The 18,263-nt window shown below is 51.1% G+C and overlaps 2 protein-coding genes across 5 annotated transcripts in view; one reads left to right on the top strand and one right to left on the bottom strand.

Moving 5' to 3' along the window:
• Positions 1-16,817, top strand: part of LOC111158716 (synaptotagmin like 3) — a 73,746-nt gene extending 56,929 nt beyond the window's left edge. For 2 of the 4 annotated variants that reach the window (XM_022520941.1, XM_022520939.1), the window contains 7 exons: positions 2,358-2,536; positions 7,245-7,347; positions 10,667-10,837; positions 12,930-13,035; positions 13,986-14,088; positions 14,951-15,188; positions 16,325-16,817. In XM_022520941.1, coding sequence (XP_022376649.1) covers positions 2,358-2,536; positions 7,245-7,347; positions 10,667-10,837; positions 12,930-13,035; positions 13,986-14,088; positions 14,951-15,188; positions 16,325-16,414 — 990 coding nt within the window. In that variant the 3' untranslated portion in view covers positions 16,415-16,817. Of the gene's footprint in view, positions 1-2,357; positions 2,537-7,244; positions 7,348-10,666; positions 10,838-12,929; positions 13,036-13,985; positions 14,089-14,950; positions 15,486-16,322 lie in introns of those variants that run through there. The other 2 variants (XM_022520940.1, XM_022520938.1) reach the window with 2 other exon arrangements.
• A 34-nt stretch (positions 16,818-16,851) lies between these two features.
• Positions 16,852-18,263, bottom strand: part of LOC111158717 (ezrin) — a 51,080-nt gene continuing 49,668 nt past the window's right edge. Inside the window, exon 14 of the mRNA XM_022520942.1 lies at positions 16,852-18,220. Within this exon, the coding sequence (XP_022376650.1) occupies positions 18,056-18,220 (165 nt within the window). The 3' untranslated portion in view covers positions 16,852-18,055. The remainder of the gene's footprint in view (positions 18,221-18,263) is intronic.

Here is an 18,263-nt window from a genome sequence, read left to right as displayed (position 1 = left end):
ATATCTTTCCTTTCTCTGCCTTTATGTTTTTTCATCTTTGTCTTGATTTGCAGCAATTTTATTATGTGCCTACCTGTAGTTTTATTTAAAAATAAATACATTTATTTCCCTCTGGAATCCACAGTTAAATGCCTTAAGAAAGTTCTAGAAGATTAGGACGACCACCCGAGTGAGTCCTCTCCCTTGAGTTCTGTGGCTCCTTCAGGCACAAGACTGCGTACCCCTTCATGCCATAATATTTACACAGAGCACTCTAGAATCAAAGTACTTCAAGTGCTTTCTCGATTCCCTTCATAAATATTTACTGAGGATCTACCATGAGCCAGGCACTGAGCTGGGTACTGGAGGTACAGTGGGGGCAGGAATGTGCAGCTCGGAGAGGAGGGTGTGACCCTCCTTCAGAGAGAATGTTCTTTTACTTCCAGCAGACAGCTAGAGTGAAGGTAAACAGTCTTTACCCATCTGGTGTCGAGCTTGTTCAAAGCGGGCTGTCATGCTTTGTGAGGACCTCCCCATTTCCCGCGGACTCTCACTCCTGGGAAGGAAGCTGGGTGTGTGTGTTGGCGGGGGGGGTCCCCACTGAAAGTCTGGAGGCCACCGAGCCCCTCCTTTCTATGGTGGGCTTCTCTAGGAAGAACAACTTTAGAAAGTGTTCTCAGCTGCTCAGTGAGAACTTCCAAATCAGCAAATCCCTTGAAGGGAAAAGAAGCCTCTAGTGTGTCTCCCACTTTGGTGCCTTTCCACGTTCTCTGCGAACTTGGCTGCTGAAGCTGTGTGTGCCTTCAGGGCTCCAGACGCCAGTTGTCATCCCCCCGCCCTTGGCTTCTGGGCCCCACGGTTGCTGCGTTTAGCTTGACTCCTCTGTCCTCCAGGTGGGTCTGCTCGAGGCGGGACAAATGCCTCCGAGAGAGACACAGCTCAGAGCATCAGGCTCGTGGACTGTGCTCCTCCTCTCTCTAGTAGCTTCCACCCTTCGTCCTGGCTGTCCCGGGAGCTCTACGATACCTTGAAACTGTTTGGGACCTAACTCGGTTTTCTGTTTGTTCTTGGCAGAAAAGTCTCTGCAATTCAGTCCAAGCTGACGTGGCCCAAAATGAGGTCCCGGGACGAATCCCATTTTAATTATTGGAACTTTTGAGCCCCTGCATTCCTGCCCCAGTTCTGCTTGCAAGCAACGCGCGCCTTCTGCCAGGCGTCCTTACCCTTCCTCCTTCTCTCGTGTGCACCTCGCTGAGTCCGCGGTCTCACCGCTCCTTCCCTCTGTGAGTGTGAAATGTAAAGGTTGTTTTTCACGCGAACAACCGTGTGGGTGTTGGCAGATGTGTTTCAGAGCCTGTGACTGGGTGCGGTGAAGGTGGTTGTGTGCTTGGCATTAGTTAACCCAGCCCTTGGCTTCTGAGCCCCGGGGCTGCTGTTAGTTCCTTCTGATGACCTGTTGGCTTGGTTTGGTTTGGGTTTTGCTCGCTCTGTAGTGAGAGGAAAAGCCCCAGACTTTCTTTGTTTCCTCCCAGGATGTTTTACGGCGTGGAGAATCTCGCTGCGAATTAGCAGTGGAAATCATTCAGGCTTCCCTATTTTTAGAGAGTCAGTGCGGAGATTTTTGCCCAGGAATGGGGCAAATATTAAGCAAGTTTAACAGTGCGACAGCAGCTGGTGTGTCTTTTTAAGCACAGGCTTTCCACGCTCCTTATCCTCATCACCTGAGCTCACGGCGCCCTAACTAATGGTGGCCGTTCTGTTTTTCATTTAATTACATTAAGTTTCATTTCATTAATTTCATTTCATTACATAAAAATGTAAACAGAATTTATTGTCTTTGACTACATACTTTACACATTGTATTCCACTCACTTCTCACCGTGACCCCATGAGACTAGTATTGATTTTTTTTCCATGTGGACTTCGACACAGCTACTGAGTAGCAGGCCCCAGGTCGGAATCCAGCTGTATCTGACTCCCAGTCGTGGGATTTAGCACCCCTACTCCGCGGCTTTCCACAAGGCTCTTCCTGCCACCGGTATTATCTGCCCTTCTGAGACTTATCTCTGCAGAATTGCGCAGGAGATAATCCACTTCGGCCCAACTGATTTGTATTAAAGAATGAGATTGTGTAACCTTCATTGCTCAGCAAACACCATATCTGGGCAAGACTGACTTTCCGAGGATCTCCCATCTCCTTCGGACAGACTGTGTGGCAACTTATTTTGGCAAAGTACAAGCTGGTGTATTATTAACTTACTATGAGTCAGGATGCATGTTTTGTGTGAATTTTGATTAATTTGATCTCTCGAAACCAGAACTGCAACAAATAGACTAACTGGGAAATAATTTATTTTATCTGTCCTTCTTGATTTCAGGCCAGTCTAACTAGCATTAACAGCGCATGCGCGGAGATGGGCAATTTTGACAAAGCTAGTGTCACTGGAGAAATCGAGTTTGCCGTTCGCTACTGCTTCAAAACCTGTTCTTTAGAAATATGCATCAAGGCCTGTAAGAATCTTGCCTATGGAGAGGAAAAGAAGAAAAAGTGCAATCCGTAAGTTTCTTTTCCCTGGGTTTTGGATTGAGGGTAGGCACGTTGGATCTAAAGTTTATTCGGAAGAGCAGAAGTCCCCAAATAACCAAGACAATTGTTTAAAAGAGTAGAACTATAAAAAGACCAATTGAGGGGCGCCTGGGTGGCTCAGTGGGTTAAAGCCTCTGCCTTCGGCTCAGGTCATGATCCCAGGGTCCTGGGATCGAGCCCCGCATCGGGCTCTCTGGAACAGAGAGCCTGCTTTCTCCTCTCTCTCCCTCTGCCTGCCTCTCTGTCTACTTGTAATCTCTGTCTGTCAAATAAATAAATAAAATCTTTAAAAAAAAAAAAAGACCAATTGAGAATGATTTTTAAAGCCAGTTGTAGTTCAAACAGTGGCTTATTGATGCAAGGATAGGTAAGTAGGTCAGTTGAGCGGAATCAGAAGTCCAGATACAGAACTTGGCCTGCTTGGGAACTTCTAGGATCAAGGGGCTATTAGACATCAATGTAGAAAAGATGAACTTCAATGAATGGTGTTGGGAAACTTGACTTCCCACAGAGGAAGAGTCAAACCAAAAACCTGTGTCACACAATCCATAAACAGATTACAAATTTTTTCCAGCTGATGTGAAATAATATTTCCCCACTTTAACATGCATTTCCCTGGTTGCAAACAGAGATGAGCAGCTTTTCATACATACACACATTAGACACGTAAGGTTCCTTTCTGTGAACGTCCCGAACTCCTATCTTTTGGCATTTTTCTATTCGGTTGTTTGCCATTTTAATATTTATTTACAGGAATGTGGGGGTTTTTAAACCCTTTTTGAATATAGCTCTTCATTGATTGTATTTTTTATATATTCTAGTTGTTACTTGTTTTCTAACATTGTTTATGCTGGCTTTTCTTGAAGAGAATTTGAGGTCAAATTTGTCAGTCTTTTCCTTTAAAATGTATTTTGAGTCTGTAGAAAGATTCTACCTGAAGGTTATAAATATATTCTTCTCTATTTTTATTTATTAGAATTTTTTCCCCTTAGAACTGGAACTGATTTTCTGTGGCCTTTCTTTTTTCTCACATGGAAAACTTTGAGCACAATGTTTTAATTACCAGCTTGGGAAAGGGGATGGGAAAGAAAGCCAAACTCTTCTTGGCTCTGAAAACATCAGTAGCTCCTCAGGGCAGGACAGATGAAGTACATTGTTGTATGTGGCATTTATGGGTCTCCATAACAGCGTCCCTCTTGTCCTTCTGGTTTCTTAACTTCTATTAGTCCCCCAACTTATACCTTTGGCTCAGGAAAATTGAAATAGTCGTTGTTTCAAAGCTGTCCCCTGACTTTTTCCCAGATCGAGACTTTCCTCATGTTTGGGTTGTGACTATCTTCCCTACGCCACGCCCACAAGTAGCAACCATAATCCTGTGCCTTCTTCAGACTCCCGTCCAGTCCCGTCAGAGACCTTTATTCTGCCCATGACTCTTCGCGCATGCCGAGCCTCTCTTGTAATTCTCAAAAGGACTGTAGTGAGGTGGTTGAGAGTACAGACACTGAACCCTGGTCCACCATTTATGTGGGTTGACCTTGGACAAGTCACGCAACCTCTCCATACCTCACTGTGACACAGGGAAAACAGTAGCCCCACCTTCAAGGGATTGTTGCGGCGTTTTCCAGAATTTGCCCATATTAAGCCTTCAGAACGTTGTCTGGAACATAACAAACATTCGACACAAAGTAAGCAAGTGAGGCACAGAGTACACAGAGAAGTAGACCTAAAACTCTGCATGGGGGCCACCTTGAGGCTTTGGCCAAATACTCAGGGCTCATACACAGGACAAGATTTCATGAGGTCTGTCACAGGACGGTTACTGGGGGTGATGAGCCACTGGGCGCGGCATGATGCTGGGGAAGGTGGGAGCTCTGACCAGCCGGAGCTGGGTGTTCAGCAGAACACCCAGGGCATTATGGGAGGCAGCTGAAGGGTTTCTCTAGCCCCAGAGCAGGGACTACTCCAACTCTCCCCACCTCGGCAAAATCAAGCCATGATAGGGTCGAACTGAATTGCCCATCAGTGAAATATTTACTGGAGTAATACTCAGTACTTTTTAAAAGAACAGCCCAGAGAGGATTCTGGGAGGGTGACAGGATGGGAAGCCCTAGGAACTGGTCTCTCCTTGTAAGACCGTGATTGCACTGGTAGAAGCTGTCTTGTGAAACCACTTCGGAACTGCCGGCTCCTGGAGGCTTGCAACTTCCAGCGGAAGGCTTGGCCGGTTCACTGGGGTAAATTTCAGTCAATATCCGCTCTTACCCAGTAGCAGCTCTCTGTCCCCTCACTCCCAGCCACGTGGCAGGGAGCTGTGCCAGTGTTCCCGGAGCCGCTTACACACAGCATGCTGGGGTCAGTGTGGGGGACAAAAAAAAGGATTTTGTCCTGCAGATATGAGGGTAGTGTGCTCTGGCTGCAGACCGCAGCTTCTGATCACAGAGGGGCAGACCCAGAGGCAGGCCGCCGCTGTGGTATCTCCTCCAGCTGTTGGGATCCCCTTCCTGTCTGGGGTCCTCAGGAGGACTCGCAGCAGATTTCTCGGCAGATCCTTTAGAGGCAAGGAGGCAGTCAGTAGATAGAGTCAAAGTGCTAAGAGGGGGAGGACCCTGTCAACCAAGAATCCTACATCCATGGGGCGCCTGGGTGGCTCAGTGGGTTAAGCCTCTGCTTTCAGCTCAGGTCATGATCCCAGGGACATGGGATTGAGCCCTACAGCGGGTTCTCTGCTCAGCAGGGAGCCTGCTTCCCTCTCTCTCTCTCTGCCTGCCTCTCTGCCAACTTGTGATCTGTCAAATAAATCTTAAAAAAGAAAAAAAAAAAAAGAATCCTACATCCAGCAAAGCTGTTCTTCAAACGTGGGGGAGAAACTAAGACATCCTCAGATAAACAAAAGCTGAGGGTCTTTGTCCTGCAAGAAATAATGCTCAAGGGAGGGGTGCCTGGGTGGCTCAGTGGGTTAAGCCGCTGCCTTCGGCTCAGGTCATGATCTCAGAGTCCTGGGATCGAGCCCCGCATCGGGCTCTCTGCTCTCTAAGGGAGCCTGCTTCCTCCTCTCTCTCTGCCTGCCTCTCTGCCTGCTTGTGATCTCTCTGTCAAATAAATAAATAAAATCTTAAAAAAAAAAAAAAATAATGCTCAAGGGAGCCCCCGCAAGGTGCAATGGGAGGACAGACAGCAAGTCAAGGGCATGTGCGGAAGGAAAGACCGCAGGAAAAGCAAAGACACGGGCGGTGATAAAAGCTAGTACCGTTTAACAGTGCTGTGTACTTGCATCTTACATATTTAAAAAATTTTGTTGTCTCTAATTACTGTTGTAACTTTGATCTGTAACTCCACACTTTGTCTTTGACCTAACTTAAGAGACTAACACACTTAAAAGAAAGGTTAGTCTGTGATGTTGGCTACCCAGGGTAGGAAGGCGTCGTTTCACAACCTCATCAATGCGACAAGGTAAGGCTGGCACCAGGAAGGAGCAGAGTTTTTGTTTGCTATTGACCTTAAGATGGTAAAAATTCAAAGTAGAGCCTTATAACTCTAGGATAGGAGATGTAATCCCCTTGGTGAGCACAAAGAAAACAGCTACAGAACATATACAAAAAGAAATGAGAATGGAATTTAAACATTTTATCATAAAATTCAGCTAAATGCAAAAATATCGGGGCACCTGGGCAGCTCGGTTGGTTACACTGGTTAAGCTGACTCTTGGTTTTGGCTCCAGTCATGATCTCAGGGTTGTAAGATGGAGCCCTGCCTCCAGCTCCACACTCAATGGGGAAATCTGCTTGAGTCGCACTCCCTCTGCCCCTCGCCCCTCTCGCATACTTTCTCTGTCTGTCTTTCTAAAATAAATCTTTAAAAAGTAAATAAACACAGAAGAATGACTATAGTACTGCAGTAAATGGGAGACCCGAAGCTAGAAGGGACGCAGAAACAAGTAGCCAATGACAGAAGTAAGTCCCTCCTGATCAGTAGTCACTTTCAAGGTGAATAATGTAGATTCTCCAGTCAAGAGGCAGAGGTTGTCAGAACGGACAAAAACACAGGATCCAGCTGTTACCGGAACCGGTAGTCCTTGCCATCGCTGAAGCTGTGAGCCAGGAAGGGCAGCGTTGGGACCTCCCTGGAGGGGTCCGTCTAGAACAGGATTTCGGGGGATGGGGAGAACGCAGGTGGACAGGCCCCACAAGGGCAAAGTAAAGGGTGAGGCATATACTTTTTCTTCCCACTTTTTTTTTTTTTTCGGTGGGTTGGAGGAAGTGATGGGTGGAGGGAGGACAAGCTGGCCCAGGACCTCCACATCCAGGCAGGTTGTCTAACCTGCCACCGTGGAGCCCCAGCAGCCCAGCCGCTGGGTCCGTGGTCATCCCCCAAATCATCGCAGGTAATGGGCGATGTAGATTCGAGGGGGAGGGCAGGAGGAAAGCAAGGGCGTGTTACACCTCCAGGAATGTTCCAGAGGATTCTGGCCAAAGACTGAGTAAGCTAGAAGGTGTGTACCGAGTGCTATCCTTGTTCCCCACCAAGCCCTCTTTGTCAACCCCAGTCCCCTGGGAAGCAGGGTAAAGAAAATGCTAAGGTCTGATTCTCCTCCTCCTGAACCCTTTGTCCCCCTGCCCACAACACCCCCCCAGCCCCCTCACTGAGCTATCACCTTGACCTGTCTGTGTCTGACCACTAGGTACGTCAAGACCTATCTGCTGCCTGACAGATCCTCCCAGGGAAAGCGCAAGACTGGAGTCCAGAAGAACACGGTGGACCCAACCTTCCAGGAGACCTTGAAGGTACTGGCTGGACAAACAAATATTCGTGTGCGAAGTCTGCCCGTCCCAGGCTGGGCACCCGGGGCCGGAGTCCAGCGGAGTGTTCTCTAAACTCTTGAGTCAGTTAAATGTAAGCACAGACACTTACATGTTTCCGTAGGGCTCTGTCAATCAGTGGCAAGTTCGTAGAAAACGAATTTCAGCCTTTGTACAGGAAAAGCGCCGCGTCTGGCAAGCTCGACGATGGCCCTTGATTAATGATTTCTGAGAAAGGGGTGAAGAAGAACCTGGCCGCCTCTCAGTCTCTAAAATCGGTTTGTCCTGTTGAATTTTTATGACTCTCAGAGAGGTGCTCTCAAGCAGGCCCCTGTCAACTACCGAGTTACTATCTTCACAAAAGTGCTCCTTTATTCTAATAATGGGGCACCCTAGGTTGCTTCTTCTTTTATGAAAAATAAATAGTCCTCTTATGAAAAACATTTTATAGAGGAATTGTTTGGGTTTTCACTTTCTTTGGTGCTAAGAAATAGGGTTTGGGTTGTGGGGCAGAGGTAGGTGTGGAAGAACCATCCAGATGCTCAGGGACGTACCCAGTCAGGGCTGCGCAGCCCAGCAACCCCATGTGTCAAGACTGCACAAGGAGAGGGCTGGGTTTGCCTTCCTTGGCAAGTAGGGGCATTTCTGAACACCCAGCGGGGGACTGTCTGGCCAGCTGGCGGGAGTCTCATTCGTTAAATAATAAAAGCCATTGTTTTCTGTGTCCCTGCTGTGGCCAAGTGCTTTCTGTGCCCGCTGAGCTAAGTATAAGAATCCTCGTTTACCAACAGGGAAACTGAGGCTTAGAGAGTATTTAGAAGTACGGCTCTAGCTCGTGATGGACTGGGAGACCTTCAAAGATTTATGGTCCTGGGACTCCCCCAGAGGATTTTTTAAAAAGACTGTGATTCAACAGGCGTGGGCAGGGCCCAAGAGATCACCATCTGAGAACCCTCGGGAAGCAAGTCAGTAGACACTGGTCTTGCTGTGGTTTTGCTCACGAATCTGCTGAGTTTTGAAAAGCTGTGTGCCCCCTCCCACATTTTAAGTTCATATCCAGAATCACTCATTGTATGTTTAATTAAGGTGTTTTGTACTAAACAGGGAAACAAATAGTTCACATTTATTAAATGAGTTGAAGTTGAGGACTGAGTGTAAATCTTAGATATTATATGGTTTGATTTTTAAAGTTTTTTTTTTTTGATGTTTGAAGTTTTTACCACCTGATTTAAAATGCAGGCAGAATCTAAAAGAAATCTCCTAAAATTTTTATCCATTGGTTTTTTACCCAGTACATCGTGGATAGTTCAGTTGTCCCGGAGAACTTTCTAGATACACTGAAGAGAGTCCACGTCCCTCATCTAGTCTAAAATCTAGAAACTGATCCTTCGGGTTTTCTAGGGGGAGTGCCATGGGACGCCTCCCCGCACCCCTGGGGAGCTGGCACCCCTGTGAAGACCACCACAGGGGGCCTGGGAAGGGTGGAATGTGACACCTGAGCTGGTGTCTGTGTTTGTAGGGCTGGGAGCTTAGGAGAGGCGGTGGCAACCCCACAGCCTGCTGGGACCGCGATGGGGAAATGGTCCGTTTAAACAAAGGGATTCAGTCAGCCAGGAGAAGTCCTGTTTGTCAGAGAGGGACCACTTGAGTGCGAGGACCCCTGAGAAGCACACCCGCACTTCTGAGGGAGCAGAGGACAGAGCTGCGCCCTGCATAAGTGGATGCAGAGGACGCGGCGGCCCCAGGAAGGTGGGCATGGGGGATGGGCAGCGACCCTCCCTGGGACAGTGCGTTCTCAGGGGAGCAGGTGTGGCGCCCGAGTCGGTGGCCTGAGCAGCTGACTGGCCGTGCGGCCGTGAAGGGAACAACTGGGTAACTCATAGTTTAAAGACAGACCGAGAAAGGAATGCAGGGCAGAGTCAGACAGGGACCCTGGCTCAGAGGGTGGCGTGCGACCCTTGATCTCAGGGTTGTGAGTTCGAGTCCCATGTTGGGTATAGAGATTACTCAAAAAAAATAAAACCTTTAAAAAGAAAAAAGATAAAAAAAAAAAAAAAACAGTGGGCCATGGACTTGAGGGAAATGGACTGAAAATCAGCCTAAGGCGGTAGAGGGATGTGGCTTCGGACCACAATGATAATCCCAGAGGGAAGAAAAGGAGGGGCAAGTGGGCAAGGCAGCCTGGCCCCAAGGGGGGTGTTCGCTGGCCTGTGTGTTGGGGGAGGTCCGGGCAGACAGGGCTGCAGGCTGTCCCTGGCTGGGAGCCTGAGGGAGACAAGTTACAGCCTCTCCACACGCCAGTGGAAGGCCACTGGGGGCATCAGATGAGTCTCAGGCAAACCGGTGTGGCTGCTCTCAGTGGGGGCGAGGGTCCCGCCTTACAGCGTGACAGGCGGTCCCGGGAGGAGCCAGGATGCTAACCCCAGCAGAGAACTTCGAAGCCCGAGCCGTGGTGTTTCCCCCTAGACTGGTAAGTGCTGACACTGACCTCCGGACGCTCCTGGAGGCGAAGGAGCGATGTAACCGAAAGCCTGGTACGAAACAAGCATTCAGTAAAGCGTAACTTTTTTCGTTATTGAGAAAATCCGACAAATAGGCTTGGAACAGGCTCACAGAGGCTGAGCGGAGTCAGCAGCTCTTGGGAAGCCGGGCTGTGCCCCTGGCCTTCGGGAAGGGCATGGGCACTCTCACCCAGCCAGGGCCTTGACCTCTAGTCCCTGTGTGAGCAGAGGCCCACCCTCGGCTGGAGCCGGGAACTTCCTTGTCCTCTGACTGCGCTGAGACTCCTGTGGGGGGGTGGGGACAGTGAAGAAACAGCTCTGGGCGACCCTGAGCGCCCGCGCGGGCCTGCCTGCCCTCCATGCGTTGTCTGTCTAGGCAAATGCCCATGCTAAAAACTCATGCTTTACATTAAAAAACAAAAACAAAAACCCTGGTTTTCCGTATTTCTGGACAGCCCAGGCCAGGCACGTTCGGATCCTGAGCTGGGCCAGAGCTTGGCTTCGGTTGGATGAGAGGCTTCCTCCTTGCCTAGGGGGCAGATCCGGATTGTGCCAGGGGACCCTGCGGCTGCCCAGCCCCTCCCCCAGGCGGAGCACGGCCACAGGGCTGGTGGAGGAGGTTGTTCTGTGTCTGAGAAAGCAGAGACACCCCCCACACCGCTCCAAGCTGCGCGCCCACCCTGACCTCACCGAGATGCTGGCTCCAGCCAGCAGGAGGAAGGCCCCTGCGGGTCCCGGGGGGCTTCGGGCCTGGGAGCTGGGGGCCGAGAACCAGACTGACCGCCTCTCCTCTGCCTCTGCAGTACCAGGTGGAGCCCCGGCAGCTGGCGACCCGGAGGCTGCAGGTCTCTGTGTGGCACTTGGGCACGCTCGCCCGGAGGGTGTTTCTTGGAGAGGTGACCATCCCTCTGGCCATATGGGACTTCAAAGACAGCGCAACACAGTGTTTCTGCTGGTATCCACTGAGGGCCCAGGTGCGGTGTGGTTTGATAGTGGGCCACCCCCCCCCCCCCCCCCCCCCCCCCCCCCCCCCCCAAAAGCAGAACTCCCTTCTCAAACGGATTTGAGAAGAGAAAACCTACCCTGGGATGCCTTGGACTTGCCTGGCTGGGACTCTTCAGTAGGAACTTAGGGAGGAAAGGCTCCGCACCAGGCTCTCCTGGGAAGGGGGGTGGTTAGGGGGCTTTTCCTGCTCAGGTTTGCTCAAGTACCCAAGAGCCCCTTCCTCAGTGTAGCCTGAGTACTAGTCTGGGTCAGGTCTAGGGGGTTAGGCCTCCTGTGATGGCCCTGTGGGCCCACATACTCCTCTCCCCAAATTCAGGGTCACTTGGTTCCAGTGGGGGAGCCCGGGGAGCCCTGGGAGTCTACGGCCGCCACCAGAGTCTACGGCCTGCACAGGTCAGCCTGCCCGGGTCGTGCCGGCCACTCTGGTTTCTACATGCCCGCCCCGGGCGCTCCCAGAGGGGTAACAGCTGAGAACAGCTGGGCCAGATGCTATCAGGAGGGCCCGGCTGCCCTGACCGCCAGGGATTTCAGGGCGGGCCATCAGGGAGGCCTCGGGAGGAGGAGCTGGCTGATTTAGGTCTGCTCCCAGGCTGTGCCGGTAAGGGGAGAGCCTGGGGAGAAAGCTGGCACTTCTTGGAGCAACTGCTTTGCACTTTCTCTGCCAAGATCTGAGATTGGGAGAGAGGACGGATGAGATAATGGGGGAGGAGGAAGCGTGGGCTCCGTCATCTCCTAAGAAATGAGCTGCCAGAGTCTGGCAGCGAGGCCGAGGCTGTCCCAGGCCTGGGCCAGGTTCTGTGTGCCGTCTCCCCTCCCCCGCCCTCTCTGAAGCCAGGGAGCTGATGCCAGGTCTCTGATTTCCAGCTACACTTCTGTCAAGCCCAAGGGTCTCCTGCCCGGGAGGCGCCCTGTCCCACCACTCCTGCCCCTTTCCCTCTACACTGCTCTGCACAGCCCCGGCCCCACCTCTGGGTCCCCGTACTGACCCTTCGGCAGAGCCTGTCCTCGGACTCCCACTTGGGATGTCTACTTGGCATGCTTCCTTCCAGCCATGGTGTGCCTAAGACTTAGCTGAAATCCCACCTCCTCCATGGAGGCTTTCCTGATTTTCACTTTTCATGATTTTCCCTGCCTGTGTGCTTTCCCCCAGGATCCTACACTTGGGTGCCCTGCCCGTCTGTTCCCTCTAGGCCCCTTGCTCAGGACAAGATTAGCCTGCCACAAGGCTGCTGGGAAGAGGAAGGGGAGCAGAAGGTGCCAGGCTGAAAGACATCCTTCCTAATACCAGCTATAACCCCCCTGGCTGGATTGGGAGTGTCCTGCTGTTTACAGGCCTGCCCCCTCAGCACCTACAGGAGGAGCCCATGGGGTTAGCACAGGGTTCCCGAAGCTGAGGGTAGAGGCAACTTTATCTCTTCTGGCACGTGAGGGCCAGCCTCCTTCCTGGGAGGCAGTCAGGAGCCCAAGCAGAGTCACTGCAGAGCAGGCAGAGGCCAGCCCCGCCTTCTCCTAGGAGTCCTTGCTGAGTCCACTGAGCTAGAGGGGCTCGATTTTTTTTTAAAGATTTATTTATTTATTTGACAGAGATCACAAGTAGGCAGAGAGGCAGGCAGAGAGAGAGAGGAGGAAGCAGGCTCCCTGCTGAGCAGAGCGCCCGATGTGGGGCTAGATCCCAGGACCCTGGGATCATGACCTGAGCCGAAGGCAGAGGCTTTAACCCACTGAGCCACCCTGGCGCCCCGAGGGGCTCAATTTTATTCACCTTCTTCAAACTCTGGCCGGGTGCAAGTTTTCTTAGGACTATAGTATGGGAATGTGCCAGAGCCTTTGAGCGCACCTCCTCAAGGCACAGGGTGGGAATAGAGAGTCACCACAAATGGAAGAAAGACCAGTCCTGCCACGGGCACATCCAGTCCAGCCCACGGCACTCCCCAGCCTGCAGAGTGAGTGGGGGTGGGGTGGATGTGGGACACTTACGGACAGAGCTGGGGCAATCAGAGGAGCCCAGAAAGTTCTGAGGGCTGAGGAATCCTGCCTCTGAGTTTGGACTCTTTCCTCCAGGCAGAGAAACTCGAAGACAGCTTTCTTCCCAATAATGGAGAACTTGCAGTCCGGGCCAAACTGGTCTTCCCTACAGGGCCCAGAAAGCTCCAGGAGACCCAAGAAGGTAGGCAGCCTCCAGCCCCATGAATGTCCATCTGTCACTATCTCCAAAGCCTGAACAGCAGGTGGGCTGAGGGCGTCCCTGCTGCCACTCACTGATCCTGCAGCGCTCCAGTAACTTGCCAAGATTTGTAAAGCTCAGCCTGAAAAGTGGGTTCTTGGGACCCATGGTTTGGAAGGGAACAAGGGACCGGAGCAGTCCAGGCCTTTGATGCCCACTTTACAGGGCTCTTAGGACACCAGCTCGGGGGCTTTCCTCCCAGGGGCCTGGCTCGGACAGTCCCGTTGCTGGCCCTCTGGAAGAGGGAGCGCTCCCCTAACCACCTGCATTAGTTGGGAGGGTGACTCCTTGCGAACCGAGAATGCACGTCGAGGCGCAGGGACCTGCCGCCCTGAGTGAATGCGTCCCCGCTCCCAAGTTCCATGAGCTGCTGCCCAGCAAGAGAAGGGATCAAGGACAGGCTCTCGAGGACCCAATGGGAGATTTTACTCAAGTGGAGTGTGTGGAAGAGAAGAAGGTGAAGAAAGAACACAGAACCCCGTGATGTATTTAGTGATCTCTTACTTGCCTGAAAGAGGAAGAGTCTGGGCCGGAGCTCACGGGGCCTCAGGTGGCCCGCACCCTAGAACAGGAGTCTCGGGGCCCCTCCTTTCCCCAAAACCACTGCCTGTCCGCGACTAAAACCTCTACATCCTTCCTCTCCACAGCTCCCTATTATCTTTGTAGCTTCTCAGGATTTTAGGGAGCGCCCCCCCGCCCCCCATCACCGTGTTGGCCTTGCAGGGGGACAGCTTGTGGGCAGCGCCTTCCCCCATGGATAGACTCTTCCTGTCTGATCTCTTGGGCTCTCAAGGCTGTCACACAGGCTCCCGCTGAGCTGTCAGTTTTGGGGTGATGGCATTGCAGGCTCTGTGTGAAGAAGGGCTCACAGCAAATGCCGGCTTTCCTTCCAGGGACAGATGAGCCATCCCCTAACGGTCAGCTTTGTTTGGTCGTGCTGGGAGCCAAGAATTTGCCGGTGCGGTCAGATGGCACCCTAAACTCATTTGTTAAGGGGTAAGTAGTATATTTAATCAACTGTTTGCTGATAATCTATACATACATACAACATGGTCCTAGAAACTACAGCAAACACCAAAAGGTGCAAGCCATTCTGAACTTGTATCTTAGCTTTTCCCTGAAAATCCAACACAATGTGTAGGACTCTGATTTCCAATAATTCGTGGGATTTAGCCCTGCTGAGGCTAGATGCAGAACACTGTATTTTAACCTGAAACCGAGCTTTTAGGTCCTTGTTACTACATCGGCATTTTCGGACTCAGAGCTTGGAGAAAGCAGTGTGGTTGGTACTGTTCCCTTGTCTGATCATCTCCTCTTGGATGAACAGTAAGGTAGGCTCTGCTTATGCCATTCTTACCGTCGGGGTGTTGCTGGGGTCTCCAAAAGTCAAGCAAACACCATTAATTATACAGAACTACTGTGTCCCTGGTGAGTGACATAATGGGAAAGGCTGGCTTACCATGCCAAGATCTGCATTCCTGTCCTCACTCTGCCACTATTGCAGGACCTTGAGCAAGTTATGTGGCCTAATTTCCTGAGAACAGGGTTAAAGTGAGAGAATGTGTGTGTAGAGTCCTGGTGCCTGAGTAGAGGTCTAAGCCATACTTTGCCTGGTGGTCAAGGAGGGGGATTAAAACAAAGGGCACAGTGGCCTGGGATCCCTGCGTCTGGTGAATTCAGCCCTAAATCCGGAACATCCTAGGGAGAGGTCACATGGCCAATCTTAGGATTCGCATTCTCACTCCTTAGAATTTTTCTTTTGGAGTAGATCTAGCCCTTGGTCCCACAATGGCCAGCACCACCAGGGGAGGGGGCCGGGCAGGGCCGGCGTTCCAGAGCCACCGTGTCCCTCCTGCAGCTGTCTCACTCTGCCAGACCAGCAGAAACTGAAACTGAAGTCCCCCGTCGCGAAGAAGCAAGCTTGTCCCCAGTGGAAGCACTCCTTCGTGTTCAATGGCGTGAGCCCTTCCCAGCTGAGACAGTCAAGCCTGGAATTAACCGTCTGGGACCAGGCCGTCTTTGGTGTGAACGACCGCTTGCTGGGAGAAGCCAGGCTCAGTTCTGGTAAGTCTGAGATTATCGGGCCTAAGTGGCATGTTTTATCCTTAACAGAGATCTTACATGGTGACCACCGAAAAGACAGTCATGTTTCCACGTTCGCAGGTGATTTAACTGGCTTGGAAACGGCCTCTCTCACTGTAACTGGAGGCCGCCGCATCCAGGTCTTACCCCGCATGGAGCGGTAACACAGCCAAGTGTTTCAGCCACTTAACATCAGATTTAGATCTGCTAAAGTAACAAAAATTACAGGTCTCAAAATGGCCAGGGTACAGTTTGCTTTTGTCTCTGGCGTCAATCATAAAAGGATTAATTTCTTAAAATATCTTAATCCAAACATGGCAATTCAGAAGTATTTCATTAAGAGCGGGACAAAAGGGTGATGCTTTTCAGTGCTGCTCAGCTGGGGTGCTGCTGGCATCGCGTCGGGGAGAGCCCTTCGTGGGGAGGGCTGCTCACCCTGGTCCCTGTCTACCAGTGGTGCCCCTCAAAACACCGGGCCAACCAAAAACACAAGCACGTCTCCAGGACCTCCAAAGACAAGCCAGATTCACTCTCCAGAGACCCCTGTGCGGTCAGTCCGCTGAGCTTCCTCCAAGTCCTGATCTCAGCATCCTGGGATCAGCCCCCCATCTGGCTCTCTGCTCAGTGGGGAGTCCGCTTGTCTCCCGTCTCTCCCCCTACTTGTGCTCTCCCTCTAAAATAAATGGGTAGATCTTTGAAAATGACACACTCCCCGTCCTGTAAGGGATTCCTTTCCATCTGCAAATCTGGCCCCAGGTCTGAGACCACCTTGCCAAACCACAGCCATCCTGTGTTAGGACATTCAAGTCCCCTTCTTGAAGAGCCAACCCCCCAAAAATGTCTTCTTTCAAACTGTGGGAAAGGCAGCAGCTTTGGGCTCTTGAGGCTGCACAGAATTCAGGGATGGTATGTGTCCTGTTCTGAGTACGGAGTTGGGGTGTTGGGGTGGAGGGGGGCTTGCTCTTCCTCACCAGTGGTTGGCATTTTCATATGGTCTTGAGGTTAAAAATACTTTTACAAAAGTTGGTCATTTTAAAAAGCGGAGGCTGGTAGGGACACCTGGGTGGCTCAGTTGGTTAAAAAGCGGAGGCTGGTAAGGGGGTATGCGTATCACCCCTTACTAATTTGCTGCTTCACCCTCTTCACAGAGGAAGACTCATGCTCACAGTCAGCGCATCAGTGGCAGAAAGTTCTGGAAAGCCCCAATCTGTGGACAGACATGACACTCACCCTGCACTGAAGCCAGGGTTCCAGTCTGTGGTGAGAAGTTCAAGGGCCACGGGCCTGAAGGTTAGCTGAGGACGTGGGCCTGGACACTTGCTGCCTGCAGCTCTGTCACGGAGTCCAAACGTTCTTCCATGTCCCTCTGTATTTACACCAAACAGAGCACTTGTTCTATAAATATGTCTCCGTTTGTTTTTCTGTGCTTTGACACACGTGGAAAAGGGCCAGATTTCAATAAATGTTCGTTATCTCAAACTGAAAATTACGGCCTTGTTATATGCACTGGAAGGAGAACTAGAGGAGCCTGGCGGGTATATCTGGTCCCTCCTGTTCCACATGGTGGAGGGACTCCATTCAGGGTGGTCAGCGCCTAGGTCCAGGGAGAGCCCGCAGGAGGGCCCCCCCCCACCCGCCTCGCCCCAACACGCACAAGGACACACCCACTGCCACCTCTTGCCTTGCACAGCTTTTATTTCTCTAGTCGGTGGTGCGGGGCTCATCTGCGCACGGCTCTTAGCTGAAAAGGAAAAGGACACAGCCGAGCATGAAAGGAGCCAGTGGCAAGAGCGCTCTGACATTCTGACAGGTTTTCAAGGATGTGGCAGAGAACTGGGGAGGTGAGAACAGGTTCTTCTTGTGGTAACAGGGACAATACCAGGTGGGAAGAGTCCCTTCCTAGCTGGAGTCTGGATGAGCCAAACAGCATGTGTCTCTTTTGCAAACAAGCTCGGATAGAAAACCGTCATGTGCACAGTTACAAGCATAAGGAACAAAGTAAGAAAAAACAATCATTTTTACAGATGTGGTTACAGCAGTTATCTACCTCCTTCCTGCCCTCACGTCAGATCAAGTGCCATGGTTACATGGTTTTTAATACGTAATTCTTTTATTCTGTAAAAGGTAACAAAATATACAGAATGAAACTTTCCCTTTTTTAAACTAATGTTACAAACCCATATTGTCACTCATATATAAATACTATTCTCTACAGCTGATCATTAATTAGGTGTGAGTCCAACAAGGTAGCCCTCTGTAAAGCAAAAACAAAACCCAAGTTTCTCCAAGGCTGGAGTGTCCTCCCTGTACTATCATCCCAAACTGAAGGAGCAAAGAAGAAAAATCACTGTGTGCATGTGTGTGTGAATGCTTTAGATGGTTTTCAAAATAATTTCCACCTCTCAAAACAAAAATATACAACGATGGATCCTTCATGGAAATTAAAAAAATCAATCTGAGCTCATTTTAAATGCAGAAGACGGTATGGCACGGACTCTAAGCCACGATGTGGTTTTAATTACACCGAACCTTGTCTCACCACAGCAGGGAGTTTGTTACTCACACTTTACAGGCATCTTTCCTTAATTCAGTCAGTCCCGCTGCAAACACGGAACAGGAAGTGATTCAACAACAGCAGTAATAGAATCAGGCCTGTTTGGCACTATGATACAACGGGGAAAAATAAACCAGGGAAGCGTCCACTGACCCCAGCCTTAGAATATTCCCACTGAAATAACTACTTTTTAAAGGAACTGGAATACGATGAGGGGACGGGGGGTCCTAGATTCAAAGCACTACAAACACCAGCTTCACAGTCTGACCGCGACCTTCCGCAAGCTCAGCCGTGAGGCCCCGCCCCTGCCCCAGTCCTGGCCAGGCCTCACATGGCCTCAAACTCATCGATCCGCTGCTTGGTGTTGCCCTGCCGGATCTGCCGCAGGGTCTTGTACTTGTCCCGGCCTTGCCGCATGTTCTCGTTGTGGATGATGTCATTGTGGGTCCTCTTGTTCTCGTCTCGGGCCTGGGACAGCTCATTCGTCAGGGTCTGGAAGGGGAAGCAGCTCGGGTCAGGTGCGGCTCCAGGGCAC

Source organism: Enhydra lutris, unplaced genomic scaffold (assembly GCF_002288905.1).
Source record: "Enhydra lutris kenyoni isolate GAN:26980312 unplaced genomic scaffold, ASM228890v2 scaffoldscaffold62, whole genome shotgun sequence".
NCBI classification, from domain to species: domain Eukaryota; kingdom Metazoa; phylum Chordata; class Mammalia; order Carnivora; family Mustelidae; genus Enhydra; species Enhydra lutris.
This window is presented reverse-complemented; position numbering and strand designations above follow the sequence as displayed.